At 43.3% G+C, this 25139-nt stretch overlaps 1 protein-coding gene and 1 long non-coding RNA gene across 8 annotated transcripts in view; one reads left to right on the forward strand and one right to left on the reverse strand.

Moving 5' to 3' along the window:
* The window catches only part of NTAQ1 (N-terminal glutamine amidase 1), a 211650-nt gene extending 196438 nt beyond the window's left edge, over window positions 1–15212 (reverse strand). For 2 of the 6 annotated variants that reach the window (XM_030764145.2, XM_089898753.1), the window contains exons 1-5: window positions 14880–15212; window positions 13141–13240; window positions 12300–12350; window positions 7741–7889; window positions 6987–7111 (exon numbers count right to left, since the gene is read on the reverse strand). In XM_030764145.2, coding sequence (XP_030620005.2) covers window positions 6987–7111; window positions 7741–7889; window positions 12300–12350; window positions 13141–13240; window positions 14880–14968 — 514 coding nt within the window. In that variant the 5' untranslated portion in view covers window positions 14969–15212. Of the gene's footprint in view, window positions 1–1029; window positions 1919–6893; window positions 7112–7740; window positions 7890–12299; window positions 12351–13140; window positions 13241–14879 lie in introns of those variants that run through there. The other 4 variants (XM_030764148.2, XM_089898754.1, XM_022554002.3 and 1 more) reach the window with 3 other exon arrangements.
* On the forward strand, window positions 14593–17419 carry LOC149746914 (uncharacterized). Of its 2 annotated transcripts, none has more exons than XR_016388317.1 (2): window positions 14593–15056; window positions 16022–17419. It is a non-coding gene; the product is annotated as an uncharacterized LOC149746914 (long non-coding RNA). The 2 variants fall into 2 exon arrangements; XR_016388318.1 differs by lacking the exon at window positions 14593–15056 and adding an exon at window positions 15587–15817.
* Window positions 17420–25139: the final 7720 nt, after the last annotated feature.

Here is a 25139-nt window from a genome sequence, read left to right on the forward strand (position 1 = left end):
TGCATTATGCAGGCAGGCCTTACTTCTGTGGCAGTCAAGATACCCACCAGCAGCCCCAAACTCCCAGTGGCCCTAGCCCAGCAGTCCTGATGGACAGAGAATTATCCTCTCTTAATGTCAATACAGCAATTCCAGAGAACACTGTGACAGGCTATTCCTAGACTTGTCCAGGGGTGGGGTCTAAGCCTGGCTCGGTTTAGGCTACATGCCTCTATTTATGGGCCACTAGGACTATATACGATATATGATATACACAAAGAAGAGTTCCCCAAAGGGTACTGTAGGAGTGGTAGGTAGAAATAACAGATGTCCTCTATTGCTTCTAACAAGTCATGACAACAGCCACTGGATATGTTAACATAACTATAAACCTTGCTCATCACACTGGTTAGAAGTAGGGGGTTTTCAATTTCAAGGCAAGGTGGCTAGAAAATTCAAACTTACACACACAAGATTGTCTGACTGGTCTGCACTAGACATAATTTTGAATACCAGATTGGGAACTGCTCATAAATTGGCAGGGGAAAAAAAAACAAAAACAAAAAACAAAGCTCCAAAAAATGCAATTTGTAAATCAGATCACAATCCTTTGGGGTCTCTGAATTCCTTTTGCTCAGGGCAAAGTATTTCTGTGGTACAACCTGCCAAACTCTATCTTCTTTAGTGTAGTCACATACTTTTTAAATGACCATCTGAAACTCAACAAAGTTATCTAAGTTTAGGGTCTGTATTTAACTCTAAATTATAAAAATAATTTAGGTTGTATTTGTATTCCTCTTACCAAAGTTGATTCACTTTCTCCCAGCATCTTCCAGGTCAGCCGAGCCAAATGGATATACGGTCTTTCCTTAGACTGACTAACTGACTGACTCCTGAGGAAATGATAGCAGGTGTCCCTCCAGAGCACAAGGCAGAGGATTTGAATGGAAGTTTCGGAGTAAGCAGAAGACTCATCTAAGAGCAAAAGTTTGCACAGCCCTGTTATAAGAAATCTGCTCATTTTTACAACAGAACCATGGAGGACGTGAATGAGAGCTAGTGCTATGTGCTGGTTTAATGCCAAACATCTTTTATCTGGAATTATATGATGAAAGCCAAATTTCCAAAACATCTTCAGGAAGGAAGACTGATCAAAGTATTTTAAAGCAATGGTTCCCATCTATAATTGAGACATTCTTGGGTATCCCAGATTATCAAAGAGGGACACAAAATCTTCAAAACAAAATTAATTTAGGTCAATTTTATTTAAAAACATATATAAATAGGCCAAACAACACTTAAGCCTGAGAGGGCTGCAATCTTTGCTAAGAACAGAATGAATGGTCCAGAAAGACTAACACTTATTGCTGATTGAGCTCACAACGTCAGCCCTCTTCAGGCAGCAGCACAGTCACTAGCAAACATTTTACGGGCACCTTTTATGGGCATTAGAGATTCACAGAGCAACGGGCTACAGCCCTACCCTCAAGGAGCTTACAGTATAGCTGGAGAGACATGAACCATCCAAAACAGACACGAAGTCCACACATTTATCATAACAAAAGCAATTACTGGCATAAGTCTTCACATTTTTTAACAAAGGAGCAGTAGGAATATCTGAGCAACTACATCAAGTTTCAACCTGACATACCAAAAAAAAATTGTTTCTATCTATTCTTTTGTTCACTTATGCTTCAACTCAATTGAATTAAAAGAGGAAAGCATAATTCCAAGCCAAATGTACCATCATAACGTTTGCTGTCTCAGATGAAGGGGTGGATTGTTCACGTCCTAGAATTTCTCCATGGCACTACATCCAGAGGTCAAGTTCAGTAGTTCTGACTGCCAAACCGATGTACAAATTCAGACAGTGAGTAGACGGCTCCCCATCCCACCTCAGGATCCATACTGATAAAATCATTCAGGTTCATTTTGGAATCTACAAAAATACATGAAAGAAATGTCCACTGAAAGCACAATTCTGGCTTAACAGCAATAAAACAACCCAGAAGACCAAAAGTAGGGAAAATTATTCAAATGTTTCATAAGGGGTCAATATCACTTCTCTGGTATTCTTGTCTCAAATGTATGACATCAATCTAATCATGACAAAACATCACACAAACCCAAACTGAGGGACACTATTCATAGTCAATGACCAGTACCCTTCAAAAGGGTAAAAGTTGTAAGGAAGAAAAAAAAAATAAATTGTCACAGATTGAAGGAGAATGAGATGAGGAGACATGACAACTACATGTAATATCCTGAGTTAGATTCTGGACCAGAAAACAGAAATAGGAGGAAAAGTTACAAAATTTAAGTAAGGTCTATAAGTTAACAGTACTGTGTCAATATTTTCATACTGATTTACTATTTTCTTGATTTAGATAATTACACTATGGTTTTTCTCAGATCCCCCTGGAATCTGAGTGAGGGGTATATAGGAGCTCTCTGTACTGTTTTAACCAATTCCCTAGCAGTCTAAAGTTATTTCAAAATAAAAAGTTAAGTGAAAAAATGCATAAATAAGCAAACTGCCAGTTTACTGGATACAGCTGCCAATTTATAGGAAATACAGAGGATACAAAAGGATACAATCAGCAAAATCCAGACCATTTCTCCCAGATTCATTTCTTCAACAAATAAATTACAAGAAAAAAATAAAAAAAGAGTGGGACTAGGAATCTCTACATATTAAAAAAGACCCTAAAGAGACACATACCAACCAAGCACGATGGGGGGGCTTTATCTGGACCTTGATTCACATGAACAAACTACATGAAAAAAGATTATGACTTCATGAGATAACTATGATAATCTCAACACTGACTACAGAGATATATGTTGATTTTAAAGAATTATTGTTAATTTTTTTAGGTGTAATAATGGCATTGTGGTCATGTATTTTTTAAATTAATCCTTATATTTTAGAGATCCGTACTGAAATATTTAGAGTTGAAAGGATATAATATCTGGAATTTGCTTCAACATAATACAAGAAGGGGGAAAGTAGATGGGGTATAAGTGGATGGGATATCAGCCATGAGCTGGTAACTGCTGAAAGTCTACTGTTCTGCCTAGTTTTGTATATGATTAAAATTTTCCATACTACAAATTTTTAAGTGTATACAGAGATGCTTCTACTCATCAAAGAACTGTTATGGGAACTGCACTTCCACCATAAACTGCCAGAAAAGTGGACAAAATATATTTAGCAACTGTTTCCAGACACCAGACAATGGGCAACACACAACTGACTGCTAAGAAAAGAGGAACAAGGGCAGGAGCTGTAGGATCCCTCCAGCTCACTGCCCGGAGAGCTGTTTCCAGACCACAGCACGGAGGCAGGGACACAAACAGCATGGGAGTTTTTCCCGCCGATGGGAAGACAGAGATCTAAGTTCAGAAGGGCCTGGCAGCTACATGTGAGGGACATAGTGTGGGAGAGGAGAGAACTACACAGAGTGTCCCGGATTTCTGCAGAGGGAACTCACTCCTCTACCCCTAAGTCTTTGGTTAAGGACTAATCTCATAAGGCCAGGAAAGAAGCACCGTAAAGCAGTCAGTCTAATAACTCCCAGAACTTCCATGGTCCCCACCAGCCAGGGTAGAGAGAACTCATAACACCTGGGCATTTGGTAGAATCCTCAGAAGGGTCACACCAAAGCAGTGGGGCTAAATTAGCCCTGGGTGAAAGGCTGCTTCAAACCTGCACTAAAAAAGCCTAAAACCAAGCCCTGAAAGGATCCAGCTGACCCCCAGGAATTTAAGTGCATGACAGAACCAAATCCAACACTGTTTTTAAAAGTACCTCAAATTCACAAAGCCCGGCACCCAACCAAGTATTACGAATCACACAAAGAAACAGGAAAATATGACTCAATGCCAGGAGAAAACTCAATCAACATTCACAGACAGAAACGACAGAGATAACAGAATCAGCAGACAAGGACCAGCTATTATAAACATGCTCCGTATACTCAAAAGGGTAGAGTAAAACATGAGCATGACAAAGAGGGAAATGGAAGATATTAAATCAGCCCCAAATGGAATGTCTAGAGATGAAAAAATAAAATATGTACAATGAAAAAAAAAAGCACCGGATGGGATTAACAGCAAATGAGTTAATGAAGAAGAAAAGATCAATAAATTTACAGACAAAATAATTATTCAAAATGAAGCACATACAGAAAAAGTCTGAAAAAAAATGAACATCATTGACCTAAGAGAAGTAACAAGCCATCTAACATACGTGTAGGGGAAGGACAAGAATTTTTTTTAAAAAGGGGGAGAGGTCAGAAAAAATATTTGAAGAGGTAATGGCCAAATGTTTCCAAATTCGATGAAAACTATAAATCCCGCAATCTAAGAATCTTAACAAACCTCAAGCTGAATAAGCCTAAAGCAAACTATGCTACAGTCCATCACAACCAAATCCCTGAAATCGAGAGATAGAGAGAAAACCTTAAAAAGCAGCCAGAGCACACTGCATTTAGAGAAACAGACACAAGAACAACGGCATGCTCCTTGATCAGAAACTCAGCAAGCAGAAAACAAGCGAGACACCTTTAAAACACTGAAAGAAAAAACATGTAAAACTAGCATACATTACCCAACAAATATATCTTTCAAATATGAAGGTAAGCACTTAGGATACAGAAAACTAGAAACAGAGTCACTCCCACCCTTACAACAAGAAAAGCTAGATAATCAGCAAAAGCAGGACTTCTCTTGAAGTCATCAGAGGGCCAGGGATGCACAATGACCAAGGAATCCAAAATAAAGGAAAAACAGGCGCCTCCCAGGAGAGATGGGGCAAAAGCTCTTGCTTACCTGGGGTAGATGCCAGACTCCATGTAAGTCAGCTAAAATCTTTAACAAATGGCTAAAGGAAACCTCAACTTCTGAAATACAACTGTATTCATTTTCTAGGGCTTTTTAATGTAAGTAAATAAAAGAGGATTACGATCTGCAAGCATTCATTACCTAATAACATATAAAAATAAAATAAGAATTTTTTTAATTTTTAAAGATAAATGTATAACAAATCAGCACTTGCCTATAATCTCCCCAAGAGGCACTACAACATTTCTGTTTACATAACACTGGTCCTCCAGCTGGGCTCAAATTAGCCAGTGTTACTATAACACGTCATCTGAGACAAGGAGATGAGAGGTAAATGCGGACAAAAGGCAGCAAAGGGCTCAGAAAGAGAAGGGGACAAATATGGTAGATCCTATAACTCAGCCCAAGACTTGGGAAACGTCCTTAAGAACTGAACCATCTGTGGCTGGTACTGGAACTGAGCCTTCAGAGCAAGGCTGCAAGACTGTGAATCTCCGTTTCCTTCTTTTTTCAGGGAGGGGAGAAAAAAAAAAAAGAGTTCCTTTATTTAAAATACACTAAATGCTGAATTGAAAATAGTGAGCCTGCAGACACATGACCACCAAAATTATTAAATGTACAGGCTTAATTGTAATGTGCAACACATCAAATGTACTAAATTTTAAGCCCTAAAGGCCAATTCCACAACTAAATGCAGGGGACCAAGGAGAGCTGCTATGAAAAAAACAAAGCTGCATCAGTTTAAAGTTTAATGTCTTCTTGAACCATGTTTTTTCTTTTTTAAGCTTTTTTTTTATATAAAGCAACACTAATTAGCTAAAGGTAATTCCTCTGTCTCCTAACTTCAAATACATTCCTTTGATAAACACAGGGCTTGAAGTAATGGATTTACCACACGAGAGAACATGAACATGTGGTTAAATTACTACACGAGAAACCAGTATGTTTACCCCACATTCAGAGCAGATTCCTTTGAGTTCCAATATCAACCTCAGGAGGCCCCTGATGAGCTAGTTACATAGAAGGGGTTGGCACAAAGCCTGGCACCTTTGCCAGGCACCTCTTGGGAAGTAGTCATTAAAACCCAAAGGAATGACCGGGGCTGACAAGGTGTTTACTGAAGGTCCACGACATGTCAGGCTCTGTGTTAGTGCTCACATGTAAAAGAGAAACAGGGAGCCGTGCAAGCATTGTCCAGACCACACCGTGCAGCAGGGTGTGTGAGACTGAAAGCAAGACCCATGATGCCTTTTCCTGACCTGAGCTATCCCAATTCTAATGCTGAAGCTGGGAACCAGGTTGGTGAACCCAAAGAAACTCCAATATAAACTTTAAAAATCATGAGAGCTTTTCACAGAGAGCCTCAAAAATCAGAGCTGGAATCCTCTTTCAGTGTTCACTCACTTCAAATACACCAAATATATTTTTTACTTTCTCCCCTGCTGAACTCTGAACACTAATGTCCTATTTTTCTGGCATCCTTCACGGCTTACAGAGCATTTTGACTCAGACGGTATCATCCTTGTGAGGGGATGTTTCACCAATAAGTGGCAACGTTGCAAATTAATTCCCACCATAAATAATGTTTCCAACTCAGGTGAATGCCAAACAATAGTAACACGGTGAAGAATCCTTTACCTACTTAAGTCTCAAGAAATTCGTAATTGGACTGATGCCTGAAAGCACAGAAATGAGACGAGTGGGGCAGTAAAACCTGCTAGCTCTCACCTCCTTCTAATGCAGATTTTGTCACAGTCAGTGAAACGACATTTCACATATCCCAAAGATGCACTGGGGACTTCCTTCACCATCACATGACACCCACCACGGCAAGGCGCTACTAGTCCCCCCGTTAAGCGGCACAAACACGCAGATCTCCCCAAGTCCAGGGCGCAAGCAGCAGGTACACCCAACATTCCAGCAACGGGGTCGTGGTTCGGCTCCCTCACGCCTTGCCTCTCCCATGAGTTCTGGTGCCTTCCGGTCCTGCTCTCTGTGCCTTAATTTCTGAATCTGATAAATATAAGAACTATACTCCCTCTTACCTCTTACCACTCAGGGAGTCTTACCCAAAGAACAATGCACTTCTTGTCCTTGGTTAAGGGAACACGCTCATCTGCACAGCGATGGGAAACCCCTCTGAGAGGGCGTCCTTGGCTCACCTCCAGTCTCAATGCAGGGATATGATGGAGGAGGTTCTCTCCAGTTCCCACTGGAGTCTTTCATGTGAGATCGGTCAGAAGCAAAGTTCTTCAAATATGAATCTGCGCGGATCACTCTAAATTTCCTGTACATAAACCAACATTCGTTTATATCACAGTTGAAATTCTAACTCAATTCTCATATAGACTCATTTTCTATGACATGCACAAAACTAGACAGGCATTTCTGTACTATTAGTGACATACAAATATATATGTACCTTTAATACCTGTTAAAGACGCCATGAGAAATGATCAGCTGAAATCCCAAACTACATAAGGCATGGAAGTACAGCCGGTTGCCTTTACTTGCTCAGTGTTATGTACGAGGGGCAGAGGGCGTAATGTCCGGGTGCTGCCGTCACAGCCCTCTGACTTCTGTCATCGCCAGGCATCCAGCTCCGCCACCACCCAACCACCCACCCAAAACGAAGAGTATGAGAGAAATGCCCAAAACGACTGTTGGAAAATGTTCTGGATCTCATCACACAAATTTTTAAAGACTGCCAACCTTTTATACAATGGACAACCTTTAAAACTTTAAAACATTTTGAATCTTCTGTAGAGCACATGATTCTCAAACATCAACTCAATGGTGAAGACAAGACAAGTGATCTTTACAAAACCAATGCAAAAACAAACACCCAAAGTAACTCTGTCTAATTGTCAAGGTCCAACTTCAGAAAGTAGGTAAATCCACCCTGAATTTCCTCACCTTCTGAACTGTGGATGGATGTCCTCATCAGACTTAAAGGCATCTTCCACATAAGTATCAAAGGGGCAGGGAAATGGCAGGACAGTGTCAAGATCATAAATGAAGCTCTGTCCTCCACTTGAAACATGAAGCAAGACAACATGGTAATCCTAGAAGTAAAAGTTGCTGAAGTTAACCAGGTTACCTTATGATGGTGTATTCCAAGGCTATAGTAATAATGCATATATATCATCAAAAACAGATACAAGGGACTTCCCTGGTGGTCCAGTGGTAAAGAATCCACCTTACAATGCAGGGCACGTGGGTTCAATCCCTGGTCAGGGAACTAAGATCCCACATGCTGCAGGGCAACTAAGCCCGTGCGCCACAACTACTGAGCTCGCACGCCCCAATTAGAGAGCCTGCATGCCACAAACTACAGAGCCCATGCGCTCTGGAACCTGTGCGCCACAGCTAGAGAGAGAAAACCCGCACACCACAACTAGAGAGAAGCCCGCATGCCCCAACAAAAGATCCCACATGCCTCAACGAAGATACCACGTGCCGCAACTAAGACCCGACACAGCCAAAAATAAATAAAATAAATAATAAATCTTAAAAAAAAATAAAGTTGAAGGCTTAAAAACAAACAAACAAAAAACCATATACAAGACTAAGACAGTCCTCCTTATAATAGCAAAATAAAGCAAACACAAAACCCTGAAAACAGACCAAATGTCCAGCGATAGGGAACAGTCAAGTAGTGGAAATGTTCATGTACATTAAATGTTCACCTTTCGATCCAGCAATTTTACCATTAGGGATCCAGCCTATAGAAAAATGGCCACATGCATGTAAAGGTATATAAACAATGCAAATCTCTGCAGCACTGTTTATAACACTGAAAATTCAGAAACAACGAGAAGTCCACCAAGAGGGGAATGGTTAACAAACCATGATGCAGCCATAAGATGGAGTCCTACGCAGCTGCTAAAGAGAAGTAGGTAAATTTTTGTGGAAATTGGACTAAGTCCATGTTACACAGTTGGATGGAAAAAGCAAATTGCAGATATGTATTATATATTATTTTATTATTTTTTTAATTTATGTGTATATAAAGACAGACATGTGCATTCAGAAGTACACATGCATGCATATGAGTACAGAGAAAAAAGTCTACAAGGATATCCTCCAAACCATTAACAAAGGGGACAGCTTGAGGTGAGCCTGGAGAGGGGAAGGACTTTAAAATGCGGTTGTTATTGGTTTTAAGTCAGCCAAGCCCTAATATGTAGCCATTAAGGAAGAAGAATACAGAGAGCTTCTCCTGCACAGCTGGGTCCCAGCGCACAGGTGAATTCTCACTCTCACTCCCGGACACGGGGCACTGCCCAACCAGCTAAGGGCTGGAAGGGACGTCAGGGAGGTTTATCAATGGACATGAGGGCAGTGTGATGCTTAGAGCTCCTCAGAAGAAAAATGCTCTCACAGAGAACAGCACTGCGAGATAAAAAGTTCAATCACATCAATACAATGTTAGAAATACCATCTGACATTTCTAGTACTTCAGAGCTTACAAAGCACTTTCTCAAACGATGTTTCATTTGACCCTGTGAGGTGGGAAACATAATTGAGACTGGAGATGTTGTACCATCAGAGCTGCAAGTGCTTCCTTTGTCTCCAGTTCTATCTTAGAAATCAGAATAGCATCAGAAATGAAAGCTTATTCCCTGTCCTCCCCTTAATGCATCCTACCCTCCAGATACATGAACTAAGCGCTGCTTCCCCAGTAACAGTCCACGACTCCCTTCCCCCAGGCTTGCTCACGTTACTCGGCGCCACCTGCACCACCTTCTCCTCCGCTCTCCCCACATCTATCACTCAAGCTCCAACTCAAATGCTTTCTTCCCCATGAGCCCATCTTTCATCCTCTCCCACCCCTGCCAGAAGCAGTCTCCACCGTATCCAAAATCTGTTTCTCTCTTGACATCTTCTACCCTATATTACAGTTTTTTTTGAAATATGTACTCCCTATTTTTTTATGGGAAACCATGCTATTAAAATACAGATACGAAGATGAGAAAGATAGGTCCTTACCCTCAAGGAGTTCCTAGAGAAGCGAGCGGGAAACACAAGTCAACTGCTGCAGAACGGTGAGATGATGAGGTAATTCAGCAGAGGTGGGAGAGCGTGCAGGCACAGGCTCCTGAAGCGGGATCACCTGGCTCAGCCTCAGCCCCACCACTAGCCAGCTTCCTCCTCTACAGGACGGAGATAACTGTGGTGTCTACCTCACAGTATTACTGAGAGAATTAATGAGACTACTATGTAAATAATCAGCCTTATAAAAAGCCAACCAAGGGCTTCCCTGGTGGCGCAGTGGTTGAGAGTCCGCCTGCCGATGCAGGGGACGCGGGTTCATGCCCCGGTCCAGGAAAATCCCACATGCCGCGGAGCGGCTGGGCCCGTGAGCCATGGCCGCTGAGCCTGCGCGTCCGGAGCCTGTGCTCCGCAAAGGGAGAGGCCACAGCAGTGAGAGGCCCGCGTACCGCAAAAAAAAAAAAAAAAAAAGGCAACCAAGGCAGGGTGTGTGTGGGCGGGGAGGAAAAGGCAGGCAACTGCTAAGGAGCGTTTCACTGAGGAAAGGCTGCCGTCACTGCCTCTTGCCTGAAGGGGAGAGCTTCCCAGAAGGAGGACACAACTTGTGGAAAAGCACAAACAGGGACTTCCCTGGCGGTCCAGTGTTTAAGACCCCACACTTCCACTGCAGGGAGCGTGTGTTTGTCCCCTGGTCAGGGAACTAAGACCAGGGAACGAGGCACAGCCCAAAATAAAAGGAGAGGAAAAGGCATAAACAAGGAATACCCTTCTGGTTAGCTTGGGTCCATATTCCTACATAACAGATGGCTGGTGAACTCGAGAGGGAAAGCAGGCCTCAACTAGGAGTCACCTTCACGGCAGAGATGCGGAACCAAGGAATGCAGATTCCAGCAATAGCCTCACTCTCTGAGTTGGGTACAGAGCTTGTCCAAATGCCTGGAAAAGACCCAGTGGGGCTAGAGGCAGGGATGTCCACTTAGAAAGTGATCTGTTCCTCCGGGGACCGTGCCTCTACCCACTTAGGGAAGCCTACCCATTCCCTGCAACAGAACAGCAGTGAGGCCCAGATCAATCTGCCAGAGACTTGCTCCACATAGAAAATCTGGGGGGAGACTTCCTGAAACAAGGTTCCCCACACTGAGCCGCCATGAGCTGCTGTGTAAAGGGGGACAGGTCCTTTCCCTGCGAGTTTCCTGAAGACAGGAAGCAAGACCGTGACTCAAAATCAGCTGAGTACTTCAGCAATGGGCATGATTGCTAGGGCAGATGGACAGTCCGCAACTGGGGTTATTGTAGCTCTGCTAACAATAATAGCTAACTCTTCTGGAGCACTGGTACCAGATACCAGGACAATGCTTCAAATGCATTATTTCACTAAAGCCTCCAGTGACCAGAGGAAGACACCGAAGAAAGAGCGTAAATAACCTGTCCAGCTCACACAGCCCACCAACGGGAGGACTGGGGTTTAACCCCCATGTGTCCGACTCAGCCTGCACTCCTAACCCAACACTGCTGGATTTGGGCTTCAATGTTAGAGCAGAGGATCCCCTGCTGGTGAAGGAAGCAAGAGCATGAGGCCAAGGATTTCAGTCTATTTTGTGCCTGGCATATAAGAGGCACTCAATAAATATATGTTAAGTAAATGAATGAAGCCAATTCAAATGATATCTTATTCTAAATAAGCATCAGAAACCTGATGTTTGTTGCATTATCATGAATGGAGTTTTACTTTACCTTCATGTTTCTTAGCATAAACAATTCCATTCTTCAGGGGACCAGTTTAAGGTGACATATGGATGTGTACTGGAAAGGACCCAGCCCTGCCAATGATCAGCTAAATGACCCTGAGCTATTCACTCTGCCTTTCTTGGCTTGTTTCTTCAACTGAAAAATGAAGGGGTTGGCGCAGATCCATGTTTTCCAAATGCCAGTCATGTTCACTCAGAAGTCTACTAAGAACACTAATTCCTGAACCTCTAGATCGACTAGATCAAAAACCTGTATTTTTTTTTCTTTTCTTTTTTCTGCCATGTCGCACATCTTGCAGGATCTTAGCTCCCCGACCAGGGATTGAACCCAGGCCCCTGCCAGTGAAAGCCCTGAGCCCTAAGCACTGGACCGCCAGGGAATTCCCAGAAACCTGTATTTTTAACAATCTCTGGATAATTCTACTGTGCAGCTGGACTAGATAATGCTCAAGTTCCTTCCAGTGCTAAATAGACAAGAGTTTAGATAACAAATATATCTGCTACATCAGCCATTTAAAATCATTCCTATAATAATTTCAAAATTAAAAGAAAACATGCCCATAAGTGCTTCTACCTTAGACCAAATAACATCTATCGTCAAGAAGTCAAATTATTAATAATTATCATAGTCTTTCTCTACTGCCCCATTATTTCTGCTCTACCAAAACATAAAGACCACTCATGGATTACAAATACTATTGCATCAGAAGCTGTCTGTGTTGACCACCTTACCCAGATCACAGGTCCATCTCCAGGTCTTGCCTGTTGTTTCCAGATAGGTATCTACAAAATACAATAACTCTCCTAAGCCACAACTTCAGTTAAACCACTACTAAATTCTTTAAAGCAATACATACATGAAAAATAAAATATTTCTAGGCAATCAACAATCAAGGTGAAAGAATGAATGGATAAGAAGAAATCCAAATCCTTCCAAGTGTCCTTAACAATGAAGGAGCAATAATTAATTACAAGATGTTTTCTGGAGAGTAGAAAGAGACCTAAACTAGGAACTGGAATTCCTGGCAAGTTCAAATCTTGCTTTCCCACTTAATTATTCATGGGACCTCCCTGAGTCTCTATTTCCTCATCTATAAAACAGAGACAGCTGTCTGGACCTTGTCTACTTCACAGGGTTTCCACTGGGATCAAACAAGATGATGTTCACAAAAGTGCTTTACAAAATATTAAGGGCTTACTTTTCTTAATACTTCATAGAAGTTTACTACAGTTCCATTAAAACTCCAGAAACAAAGAAACCTTTACTTCAAACCTGAGAATATGTGCCTCTAACTTAATTTAAAAATGAAGTTTAATTTTAATAGCTCTAACTTAATACCTAAAGAAAGGGGATTTTATTTGCATAAACATACCATCACATATTTCCTTACCTGCAAGTAAGGGACTAAGCTCTACTAACTCAACCATGTCCTGGTAGGGAAAAAATCTCATTCAAAAACAAACTTTAAAATGTTGCTGTATTTTATACGGCACATTTTAGAACAGTGCTAAACCCATGGTCTATTTAGCTTCTAATGTAATCCTAAATTTCCACAATCACTCCCCAACTTACCATCTTCCTCTCATTAGATATGAAGACAGCATAACACTCTTCTAAAGGATACTGGTCGTGGTTTTTGATGTATTCACAGAGCTTCCAAATATTTTCTTCACTGAAATAAAGTAATTGTTTAATCAATATAATTAAACAAGAACACTCTATGTCTTTCAAATTTGCCCAAAAGACTGATAATGACATTTAAAAAATTGGTAGAGACCTGAAATACCATCTCATCCAACAACTGGCTAACAGTTGAACCTTCTCAAAAACATCCCCAGCAAGCTACTTTGCTGGTGGCGCAGTGGTTGAGAGTCCGCCTGCCGATGCAGGGGACACGGGTTCATGCCCCGGTCCGGGAGGATCCCGCATGCCGCGGAGCGGCTGGGCCGGTGAGCCATGGCCGCTGAGCCTGCGCGTCCAGGGCCTGTACTCCACAACGGGAGAGGCCACAACAGTGAGAGGCCCGCGTACCGCAAAAAAACAACAACAACGGATGGATGTGAGGGACAAGAACTAACAGGACTGAGGTGGGAGACAGGGCAGAAGAAGCATGGTTCCACCCTTACAGAGGTTCCAGGTTTAGTACCACCACTGTAGATGTGTGACCCTGGGCAAACAACAGGCCTCTCTGTGGCTCAGTCTTTTCATGAGAAGAATGATAACAAAAGACCTATCTCCTAAGCATGGATGGAAGTACTTGGCACTAGGCCTGACATGCAGTCAGAGCTGAACAAATGGTGAGCTCCACAGCATCGGTTTGGTGACCATCGGAAGGAGGGAAAGGTAAGTTATAGAGGACCCTAAGGTTTTTTGTGCAGGGACTGGAAAGTGGGGTTAGAAGTCATTATTCAAGCAAGGGAAAGGCAGGTGTGGGTGTGAAAAGGACCAAGATAAGAGTGGTGATTCAGCCACAGAGGTGGCCTAGGACAGGGGTGCAGTGTGTGGACTCCAGAGCCGAACTCTGCGTGTAAATCCCCATTCCTTCACTCACAAGCTATGTGGCCTTAGGTAAATTACTTGCATCCCTCCATGCTCCAACGTGCTCACCTTTAAAATGGGGACAACAGTACCGACCTCCTCGTGTAACTGTGGGGCTCACATTACTTCGCTGACATAAACGTCTCAGAACAATTCTTGTCATATATCAAGTGCTACGTGTAAATGTAACCACTATTATAATGACGACACGGCGGTTCAGATCCTGGTTTCTGGTACAAAAGGGCCTGAATTGGATTCCGGGCTGCTATTAGCTGGGTGATCTTGGTAATGTTACTGTAGGATCTCTGCGCTTTCATTCTCTTCCAAAATTAAGATGACCTTCACATCAGTGTGAAACCACGCAGGCTTCAGCAGAATAATTTCCAAAGGCTCTCTGCGGTCCACCCTCCGCCTCCAACTCCCCTTCCTGGCCGCCCAAGCCCTGAGATCTGCTGACAAACGTCCAAGCGAAAGGAGCCGGGCAGAAGTAACGCACCACCGACCCTACCACTCCTGGCGAATACCGCCCCCTCCACACCCAAACGCCCACGCTCAACTCAAGGAACAAGGACTGCCACTCCCGCTCCCCGCTCCCTCCTCCCCTCAAACCGGAACACTCGCCCGCCAAGGCCCAGAGCGGCCCCGGGGAGGGGCCGGGAAGAGGCGGGGCTCGGCTGCGACGGCGGGGCTCGGCTGCGACGGCGGGGCTCGGCTGCGACGCCGCGGCCGAGCGGGCCAGGGAGATGCCGGGAGCCGACCCCGCTCCCCCTCACCAGTAGCAGCTGTTGTAGACACAGGCGTCCCGCGGGGGGCTGGCCGGCTGGTAGTGGGCGGCTGCGGCGGCGGAGACGTCCCCTTCCATGGCGGGCCTCGGCACAGGCCTGAGGCGAACCGACTGGAAGAGCCCCGCGGGCGGGCTTCAGCGAAGGTGTCGGCGCACTACGCGCAACGTGGGTTCGCAGGGCGGAGTGGGCGGAGCTCGAGGCCGCTGGTGGCGTCCCCGGGTGGTGGGGCCTGGGGCAGGGTAGGCGGAGCCTGGGCGAGCGGGCGCGAAGGATCCCCGCGCAAGAAGTTTGAGACGCGCGTTGCAGATTCCGGAAGGGTGGAGTCGGGGCGGGATTGGGGGGGGCGGGGTGGTCAGTGGGCGGACGAGAGCTGCCCTGGGTTGGTGGGGCATGTCCTGTTGGGCGGAGCCTGGGCGGGGCGAGCGACGCAAACTCCCGGCGTGCGAAGCTTGGGACGAGGTGGGCGGAGCTCGAGGCACGCAGTGCTGGTCCCGTGAAGGTGGAGCCAGGGCGACGTAGGCGGATCCGGGGTTGGGTGAGCGGCGTGAGTTCACAGTGGGCGGAGCCCAGGGCGAGCAGGACTGCGTGGCTCCTGGTGGGCGAGACCCCCCAGTTGGGTGGGGCCAGGGGCGGGGAGGGGTGGGGCCAGGGGAGGGGAGGGGTGGGGCCAGGGGAGGGGAGGGGCGGGGCGGCACGTGGTCCTAGAGGGGCTGCGGCGCCAGGCTTGCTGGAGGTTTTGGGAACAGCTGGGTTGCAGTCAGCGTGGGGGGAAAAGGGGGTCACCGGCTGGCCGCTTGAGACACGAGTCAGGGGAGGGCTTGGAGTTGGTGAACGGTGCTTCATGAGTCTCGGAGGAGTCCGAGACCCTGTAACCTGTTGCCGGCTGTGGCAGATGAGACTCGGAAGACTCCACGTGTGCAAGTGAAGTAAGAGGACCTCTGTGTGAAAAACAAAGGTTTAGTTTGAGTCTGGTGGGGGGGGGGTAGCGGAGAGGATGATGAGGGGGGTTAATTCCAAATATATTGGCTCAGAAAGGTATGTTGATTTTTTTAACATAGTAAGAACAGTTTTGAGAGGGTCCTTATGATATCCTTTTTGTGTTAATCATATATTTGTTTATTTGCTGGCAGGAAAGACAGATTGTTGCAAGTGTTTATCGCTGCGTGCGCCACAATTCCTGAGCCTGCGCTCTAGAGCCCATGAGCGCGCCTAGATCCCGCGCTTTGCAGCAAGAGAAGCCACTGCAGTGAGAAGCCCGTGCACCACAACTAGAGAAAACACGTGTGCTGCGATGAAGACCCAACCCAGCCAATAAGAAAAAACTTTTTTTAAAAAAGTATTTATCTCTGGTTAATGAGTGGTATGGAGGACTTGCACTTTAGATTTATATCCTTCTGAATGTTTAAATTTGCAAGTGACATATATAGCTGATCAGGGTATTTCCCATTATCAAAACTTAAATTGTTAGTTTATTTTATTGGTTTTTAGATTCTCTCAGTCTCATGAATTGTAAAGCCCAAAGTCCTAAAGACTTTGAACATAAGTCATTGTGTCAGTTATCAGTGTATTGCCTCTCAGGTCCAAATACATACTTCAACATAGGCTCTGTGATAAAAAACGGAATTCCTTTAAGCATTTCTTCTTTAAAGAGAGCATGATGTTAAGCCTTCTCAGTTAAGTTCGCTGGAGGAAGAAGCTTCCTGCAGTTTCTGGGACCTGACCAGAGTTAGGCCTGTGGTTAGGAGAGACCGGACCAGAGATAGGAGTGTGGTCATGAAAACATCCAGTGGGGTCCGCTCCAGCCACAGACCCAAACTCGGTCCTTCTGCAGCCTTGCAGCTTCAGCCTGGCAATAACCTGTATGCAGCCCTCTTGACACAGAAACCAGAGCCCTGCAAGGCCTGCAGGCAACCACCTGCCCATTGTCCTTCAGCAAGACTTTTGGGGGTCAGGGTCACACACTGAGCAGTCCTTCCGCCCCCCACCCCAGTATTCCCCCCAGGCCTCTTGAAGGCCTTCTGTCCCTGCTGGCTCCCAGATTCCCGTGGCTCCCCACAGGGCCAGTTGGTGATTGCTCGCCTCCACCCGCTTCTCTGCCGTCTGCCTAGCAACTCCAGACTGCCTGCAGCCTGGCTAAACCAGCAAACTTCTCTGCTGTCTGGTAGCCAACCCTTGCTTTCTCCAACAAGATCCAGACCCCTCTCAAATTTGTCCTTGCATACTCTCACTCAGCCCTAGTTACCATATAGTTTCCTTTTATCTTACAGTTCACTTTTATCATAGTTAATTCTTGACATTCAAATTCGCTTGTTTAACATACCATGTGGTTTCTTCTTATTGGACCCAGACTACTGCAGGACTTTGAAGCCAAACTAGGTAGGTTCTACTACTTACTATTTGTGTGGCCTTGGGCAAAGTTACTTCACCTCTCTATGCCTCAATTTCTTCATCTAAAATGAAGTTAATGATAATAACACCTACCTCATAGGGTTGTTATGAGGGTTGATTAAATTTATGTATATAAAGCAGTCAGAATATGTGCTGACACATAATAATAAATGTTAGCTGGGACTTCCCTGGTGGCGCAGTGGTTAAGACTCCGCGTTCCCAATGCAGGGGGCCCAGGTTCGATCCCTGGTCAGGGAACTAGATCCCACATGCATGCTTCAACTAAGAGTTCTCATGCCGCAACTAAGGAGCCCGCCTGCTGCAACTAAGACCCAGCACAGTCAAATAAATAGGTTTTTTTTAATTAAAAAAAAATGTTAGCAACTACAATTTATGGTATAATTTCACTCCATTATCTCCAATATACCATATACTTCTGTCACTGAGTGTCTTACTACTCCTCAGGCACACTAAAACTTTGCAAAAGGTATACATATCTTCTATCTAATGTGTGCTCTTTCACTTTTCTTACTTGCAGCTTTTCCCAGGGCAAGATCATTGCTGCCTTCCATTTTTGCACAGCTTTTTTTTTTTTTCTGTTTTGTCATGACTTTTTAGTCATATGTCTTCAATACTATTATCATCTTAAGTAACCCAACCTGACTCTACCTCTGCCATGAGCAGTTCCATGACACAGTCTTGTCTTGGTGAGACAAAATAATAGCTCCAGAGTCAGAGACTCTAGCTCAAATCCTTTCTCAGCTACTTACTATCCTGTATGACCTTGGACAAGTCACCAACCTTTCTGTGTGTCAGTTTCTTTGTAAAATGAGAGTAATAAAAGTCGAGTGTCTACCTAATGATGCTGTAGCGAGCATTAAATAAACTAATCTGTGCAAAAAGCATAGTACCTGGCACAACAGAAGTACCCTATGTAGTAAACAACTACAGAGTTTTGCAGTTATTATTATCATTAGATTTCTCTGTGAACAGAGTATAAGCACTGACTGGGATAAATCCTTGTTGAATTAATGACTTTGTTTTATTAGGATACAGGTGAGGTTACTGTCACAAAGAAACTCAAAAGTGTAGTGGTTTAAATGAGATACAAATGCATTTCTCATATAACACCCTGAACATTTACATTCCAGAGCTGATGTAGTGTCTCCACAGTGTCTGTTACCCAGGCTCCTGAGATTTGGATGGAAAGCCATATCTAGGGTGTTGCCCTGGTCCACATATTTCAAGAATGCTCACCACCATATCTGCTATAATTGCATGCTGGCCAGCAAAATCAGGAAAAAGCAGGAGCGGAAGGTTTAAGAACAAAATCCACAAGTTGTACACATCACTTCTGCTCACATTCCACTGCCTAAAAGATAGCCACAAGGTCACACCCAGGTGCAAGGGAGATCAGGAAATGTAGGGTTTATTTTGGGCAGCCCAGCTAACATCTGAGTATGTCAAGCAGAAGGAGGGAATGAATATTGAGAGAGCCAGCAGTCTCTGCCATAATGTGCTTTCCCTTTAAATTGGAAAAAAATAGATCATATTTTTAAAATACATACAATTTCATGGTAAAGGCTATAAAAAAGGATATGGTTTCAGAGGAGTAGGAGGTGCATAGACCCAGATTCTGACCTACAAATCCCAGTGATCTGGCTGTGGAAGAAATAAGAGATGTACTCACACAAGCCAACACCCAGTGAAATCAGGATGTTAAAGGGCAGGGGTTTGGAGGAGGAACACATAACAAAGGAAAATATTAAAAAGGGCCATGGATGTCAAAGGGAGATTCAGGAAGTCTATAGCACACAATACAGTCAGGTTTAATAGCAAAAAGGGCTTTTATTTTTTATTGGGGGAGTGGGTATTTTATGCTCAATATCAAGAGCTAGAAGAAAAAGATATTCCCACTGCTTGAGACCACATGATACGATAATAATCAGACAACTGAAAGAACACAGAAATACCCAATGTCTGTCTATTTTGCTTGCATTTTCTATCAAAGAAAATGATCCTCAAACTGTAAAGAACAAAGAAAATAGCAGTAAGAAGAAATTAAAAGCCAAGATAGGTGCGGTGGTAGAAATCACCAAGTTGCCTTAAATGGGTTAAAAATCTTTAGACTCAAATGAGTTACATTCTAGCATACTGATAGTGCTTTAGATTATGACCCCAAAGCCTTTCTTAAGGATCTTTGAGAAAATATGTTGGAAGAGATAACATAAGACTAAATATGAATAGTTGCTGTCTTCAGTTTCATAAAAGGAAAAATACATATATTCCAGACAGTATACCCTGATGAACTTGATGTCTAGTCCCAGGATGATTTGTGACCATGAAAAAAAGGTGATTATTTAGAGGCCTCTACTGGTTTGCCAAGCCCACTTCATGCCAAATGGACCTCATTTCATGCTGCTGGAAGAATTATTTGATCGTTAGAATAGGATTATAGCACAAACAGTATAATTTGATTCCCACAAAGCAGCTGTCCCAGTTATACTTGTCATGACTCAATCAGTTAAAAGTCAAGGGAAGAGAGGCTGTTTACTAGCCCATTGAACAGGAAGGACACTGAAGTGGCCCTCACAGTTAAAGGATGAGCTGCAGAAACCAGGGTCTCAAGGGACCAGAAGCAGAACTCACTTCCCCAGGCATTCTTGCTCCCCTCTCTGTCTGCTTCTCAGTGCTTGGCTTCATTCTGAGGTCACTTCACTTCTTGCTGTGGGAGGATGGCTGCTGGCAGCCCCATTTCGTACTTTCCAGGCTTGACAACCCTAGCGGAAAGAGAAAACTTCTTTTTCCTCATGGCAATCACACAGAGTGACTTGTACCTTTATTTTTTACATTTCTGTACTGCTTGAATTTTTCACATGGGTTACTTTCTAATAACAAATTTTTTAATAAAACATTTCTAAAAAATCAGGTTTATCAACATCAGTATAAAAAGGTACATGGATAGACTATTGCTTACTTAACTTTTCCCCTACTGTTGTACATTTAGTTTGTTTTCAGATCCTACTATTATAAATAAAGCTGCAGTCAACATCTTTGTACATAAATCTTGGTCCATGCCTCTAATTATTTATGTTTGGAGGGAGTCCTAGAAGTGGAATTCCTGGGCCAAAGGTTTTAAATATTTTCCAGTTCTCTTGATACATGTTGCTGTACTGCTTTTAAGAAACAAGCGTATACCTCAATATCACATTGTTATTAAAAAACAAAAATATAGGCAAAAAACCTGGCATTCCCATTGTTATTTTTTTATTTTGCACTTATCTGATTACTACTTTCCCGTGTTAAAGGGATAACTTCAACATAAAGCAGTAAATGCTAAGGCAGCAATGTGCTATGTGAGCTCTGGGGCGGGGTGGGCGGGGGAAGCACCTCATCATTGAGGGTGGGGAGTTGGGCTGGGTTGGAGCGCAATACTATTATTACTAATCTTACTTAGAATGCAGTGGGAGGGAGGCAATAGTCCCAGGGCCCATGCATGCGGTATTAGACTGAGGGCTGTGTACCACACCTTACATGGGAAAATTGAGAAATTGAAGTATATTCAGGGGAGGCTGAAAAAGAGGGAAAGTGAAAACCACATCATAAAATTGTGATGTGTCTTCTTGGCTCACTTCCTGTGCCAACATACCCCCTCTTCTGGTCCTCCATCCTCCAAATCTGATAGGGGTATCTGTCTGACATGGCAGTGTCCATTATAGGAAACCACTGGTAAGGGACCTCTGGTCCAGTGGTTAAGATTCCACACCTCAACTGCCAGGGGCACATGTTTGATCCCTCGTCAGGGAACTTAGATCCCGCAAGCTACCAAAACAAAATAAACAAAAAAGGAAACCACTGGTACAATTCCCTTTTCTAACCTGAAGCCTCTATACCAGATAGAGTTCTTGACTGTAAACAACAGAAACAGGGCTTCCCTGGTGGCGCAGTGGTTGAGAGTCCGCCTGCTGATGCAGGGGACATGGGTTCGTGCCCCGGTCTGGGAAGATCCCACATGCCGCGGAGCGGCTAGGCCCGTGAGCCATGGCCGCTGAGCCTGCCCGTCCGGAGCCTGTGCTCCGCAAAGGGAGAGGCCACAACAGTGAGAGGCCCGTGTACCACACAAAAAAAAACAAAAACAGAAACCATCTCTGGCTAACTTAAACAGGAAGTCAAATTTACTAGAAGAATGGGGATGAGGGAGGCTGGGTAGGACTTGGAGGGGAGGAAGCACAGCCAGGTCACACTGATAAAATGCTCCAACAATCCAAAAATCAGCTGGTGAGAATGCCACCATTAAATGCCCCTGCCTCTGTACCCTCTGCTGCTGCCACCAAGAATAATCTCTGCCCCTGCATCTTTGGGTCACTTCTTCAAGACGTAATGCATGTCCCAGGTGGGAGCAACCTACTGATTGCGATGAGGTAACATGCCTGAGCCCTAGTTGCCAGATTAACAGGGAAATGAAGTATCCGTCCCTGTTGGATTTCCACTGAAGGAGGTGGGCCCTGCCTAAACCAAACCCACTCAAAGAGAAAATCTCTCAGGTAGGAGAGGTGTCTGTTTAAATTTGGAGTAGCTAAAAAATGGAAAATGTCAACTATGACCCCCACCTCCATGGGATTAATGATTTTCTCCTCTTTCATGTGAAATCAATGAGATTAGCTATCAAATTTAAGTAAGGTCAGATATACCACATTCTTGAAAGAAATCCCTGTTCAAACTGATGTTTACTTTCCATTTTTGTTACTAAACAGAAAGGGACCCACCTATGACCTCATCTCAAATGAGGTAATGAATTATGATTAGCTCTTACTTCAGGCCTCTTTTCTGTCACATGTGAGGTAAGAACACTTGACCCTCTTTAGGAAGTCAGGGAGTACGGGAAAGAACTTCAGTTTCTACTGCCCCTCTTTTCCTACATCAAGACATTCCTGTCGACAATAGCTAGACTTCAGCAAAAGAAAGAAATGACCTGCCAAAGACCAATTCTATAAGTTCCTAAGGCTGCTGTAACAAATTACCACAAATTGGGTGGCTTAAACCTCCCCCCCCGCCACACACACATGCGTGCGCGTGCATGCACACACACACACACACACACACACACGCACACACGCACACAGAAATTTATTCTCTCACAGTTCAGGAGGCCAGAAGCCTGAAATCAAGGTGTCAGCAGGGCTGGTTCCTTCTGGAGGTTCTGAGGGAGAATGTTCCATACTTCTCTCCGAGCTTCTAGTGGTTGCTGGCAATCCTTGGTGGTCCTTGGCTTACAGATGCATCACTCCAATTTCTGCCTCCATCTTCACATGACCTTCTTCTCTGTGAGTCTGTGTGTCAGATCTTCCTCTCCTTTCTCTTATGACACCAGACTTGGATTTAGGGTCCACCGTATATCCAGGATGATATAATTTCAAGATCCTAATTACATCTGCAAAGGCCCTATTTAAAATTAGGTCATGTTTACAGACGCCAGAGTTTAGGACTTGGATGTATCCTGTTGGGGTACACAGATCAACCCACTACATCAACTGAAGGCTGAAGCAAGTATGGTAATTCTTAATGTTGTTGGAGAGAGAGTAAAGGAACAAAGAAAACCGTTTGAATGGCTCCATCTCTTGGTGTTCTGAAATTTCTATTTCTTTGCTTATTTAAAAAAAACTATATGGAAACATATGTATATGTGTAACTGATTCACTTTGTTATAAAGCAGAAACTAACACACCATTGTACAGCAATTATACTCCAATAAAGATGTTTAAAAAAAAGATATTATATTTCTAACACCCTAAAAAAAAAAGCCTAAAAACTAAAATGACAGCTATAACTTCTGTGGAGGTCAATTTGGTAATATATAACAAAATCACAAATGTATATGCCTTTTGGGTGGAAGTTCTTTCCATAAATGTTTATCGATGTATAATATGCATAAAGAAAAGTGGACATACCATAATGGTAGACTATGTTACTTTATTTTATTTTTATTTTTTTTGCAGTACGCGGGCCTCTCACTGTTGTAGCCTCTCCCTTTGCAGAGCACAGGCTCCGGATGCGCAGGCTCAGTGGCCATGGCTCACGGGCCCAGCTGCTCCGCGGCATGTGGGATCTTCCCGGACTGGGGCACAAACCCATGTCCCCTGCATCGGCAGGCGGACTCTCAACCACTGCACCACCAGGGAAGCCCACTATGCTACTTTAAATATTGTTCTTTCTGCTTTCATTTATATTGGGTAAACAATCTTTTTATATATATATTTGAATTTTATTTTATTTTTTTATATAGCAGGTTCTTATTATTTATCAATTTTATACATATTGGTGCATATATGTCAGTCCCAATCTCCCAATTCATCCCACCACTACCATCCCCCTAAACAATCATCTTAAAGCTTTCTTTTCCCTATTGTAAAAGTAATACATATTCAATGCAAAAAAAAAATCAGAAAACTTGAGAAAAGTACAGAGAAACTACACAACAACCATACTATTACCATCCAGAAATTAACCATTAACATTTTGTTGTAGTTTCTTTGGGGGTTTTTCCAATGCAAGTATACACATATACTTTTTTTAAACAAAGATGTAACTGTATGGTATCTATTTCTTTGTACATTCTTAACAAGTTACAATGCACTGTGCACAACTTTCTATATAATTAAATTAACACAGAGTTGCATCATAATTTTTAATGACTATTCTTCTTAAGGTCCCACTGAGGGACATTCAAGTTGTTTTCAGCTTTTTGACATTATAAATAATGCTGTGGTAAATATAATTTTTTAAAACTCTTAAAAGGCCAAATTTTAAGTGCTGAATATATAGTAATTTCTGTATCTTAAATGTGCATGGAAAGGAATTTCTGATATTCTCTCCAAACTTGCTTTAGCCAGAGCCTTCTCTAAGTTAGGTACAGCTCCATCTTGCCATTAGCTCGAGCAAACAAACAAGCAACCAAATATTGGAGTCATCTTTGACTCTTCTCTTTCCCTCATGCCTAAATCCAATTAATTAGCAAATTTATGTGCTCTTTCTTCCAAAAATACCTAGTATTTGACCATTTCTCATTACCTCCACAGCTCTCATACTGGTCTGTGTCACGTCATTGCTTGCCTGGATAATTGTAGTGGCCTCCTAACTAGAGTTGCCAGATTTAGCAAATAAAAATACAGGACAACCAGTTAAAGTTGAATTTCAGATTAACAACAATTTTTTTTAAGCATAAGTTTGTCCCCAATATTACATTCTCCATGCAGCAGCCAGACGGATTCTTTCAAAAAGTCAGAATAGGTCACTCCTCTGTTCAAAACCCTGTGATGTCTTTTCATCTCATAATAAAAAGCAAAAGCCTGAAAGCTGAGGCCTTGCAGGATCGGCTCCTAGCAGCTTTTTCCTCTTTGATCTCGTCGGCCCACTGTCCTCTCCTTCCCTCTGCTTGCATCTCTCTTCTCCCAGATATACCTAACCTCCTTTAGGTCTTTGTTTACACTTCGTGAGACCTTCCCTAATCGCCGTTTAAAACTGCACGCTTCCCTTCACCTTCCCTACTCTATATTTCTCTGTTAACACTTACTACCTTTTAACAAACGTATCATTTAGTTTGTTGTCTTTCTCCTTTTACCAGAATTTAAGTTCCCTGAGGGCATTTTTGCTCTCTTTGTTCACAGCTGCATCCCCAGTGCTTAGAATACTGCCTGGCACATAACTGATGCTCAATCATGTCGAATTAAGGAAATGTAGTTATCCAAATCAATAAATAGCTTTTGTTTCAGTAGGGCTCCTCTCACATTCTGATCATTCAGCATGTTGCTATCTCTTTCAAAGTAGTCACGTTAACTGTTTTAAGTTTTTAGAGAAGCCATC

The sequence above is a fragment of the Delphinapterus leucas genome, chromosome 17, assembly GCF_059928025.1.
Source record: "Delphinapterus leucas isolate spDelLeu-1000000601 "Yukka" chromosome 17, BTC_Dleu_Yukka2, whole genome shotgun sequence".
Lineage (NCBI taxonomy): Eukaryota > Metazoa > Chordata > Mammalia > Artiodactyla > Monodontidae > Delphinapterus > Delphinapterus leucas.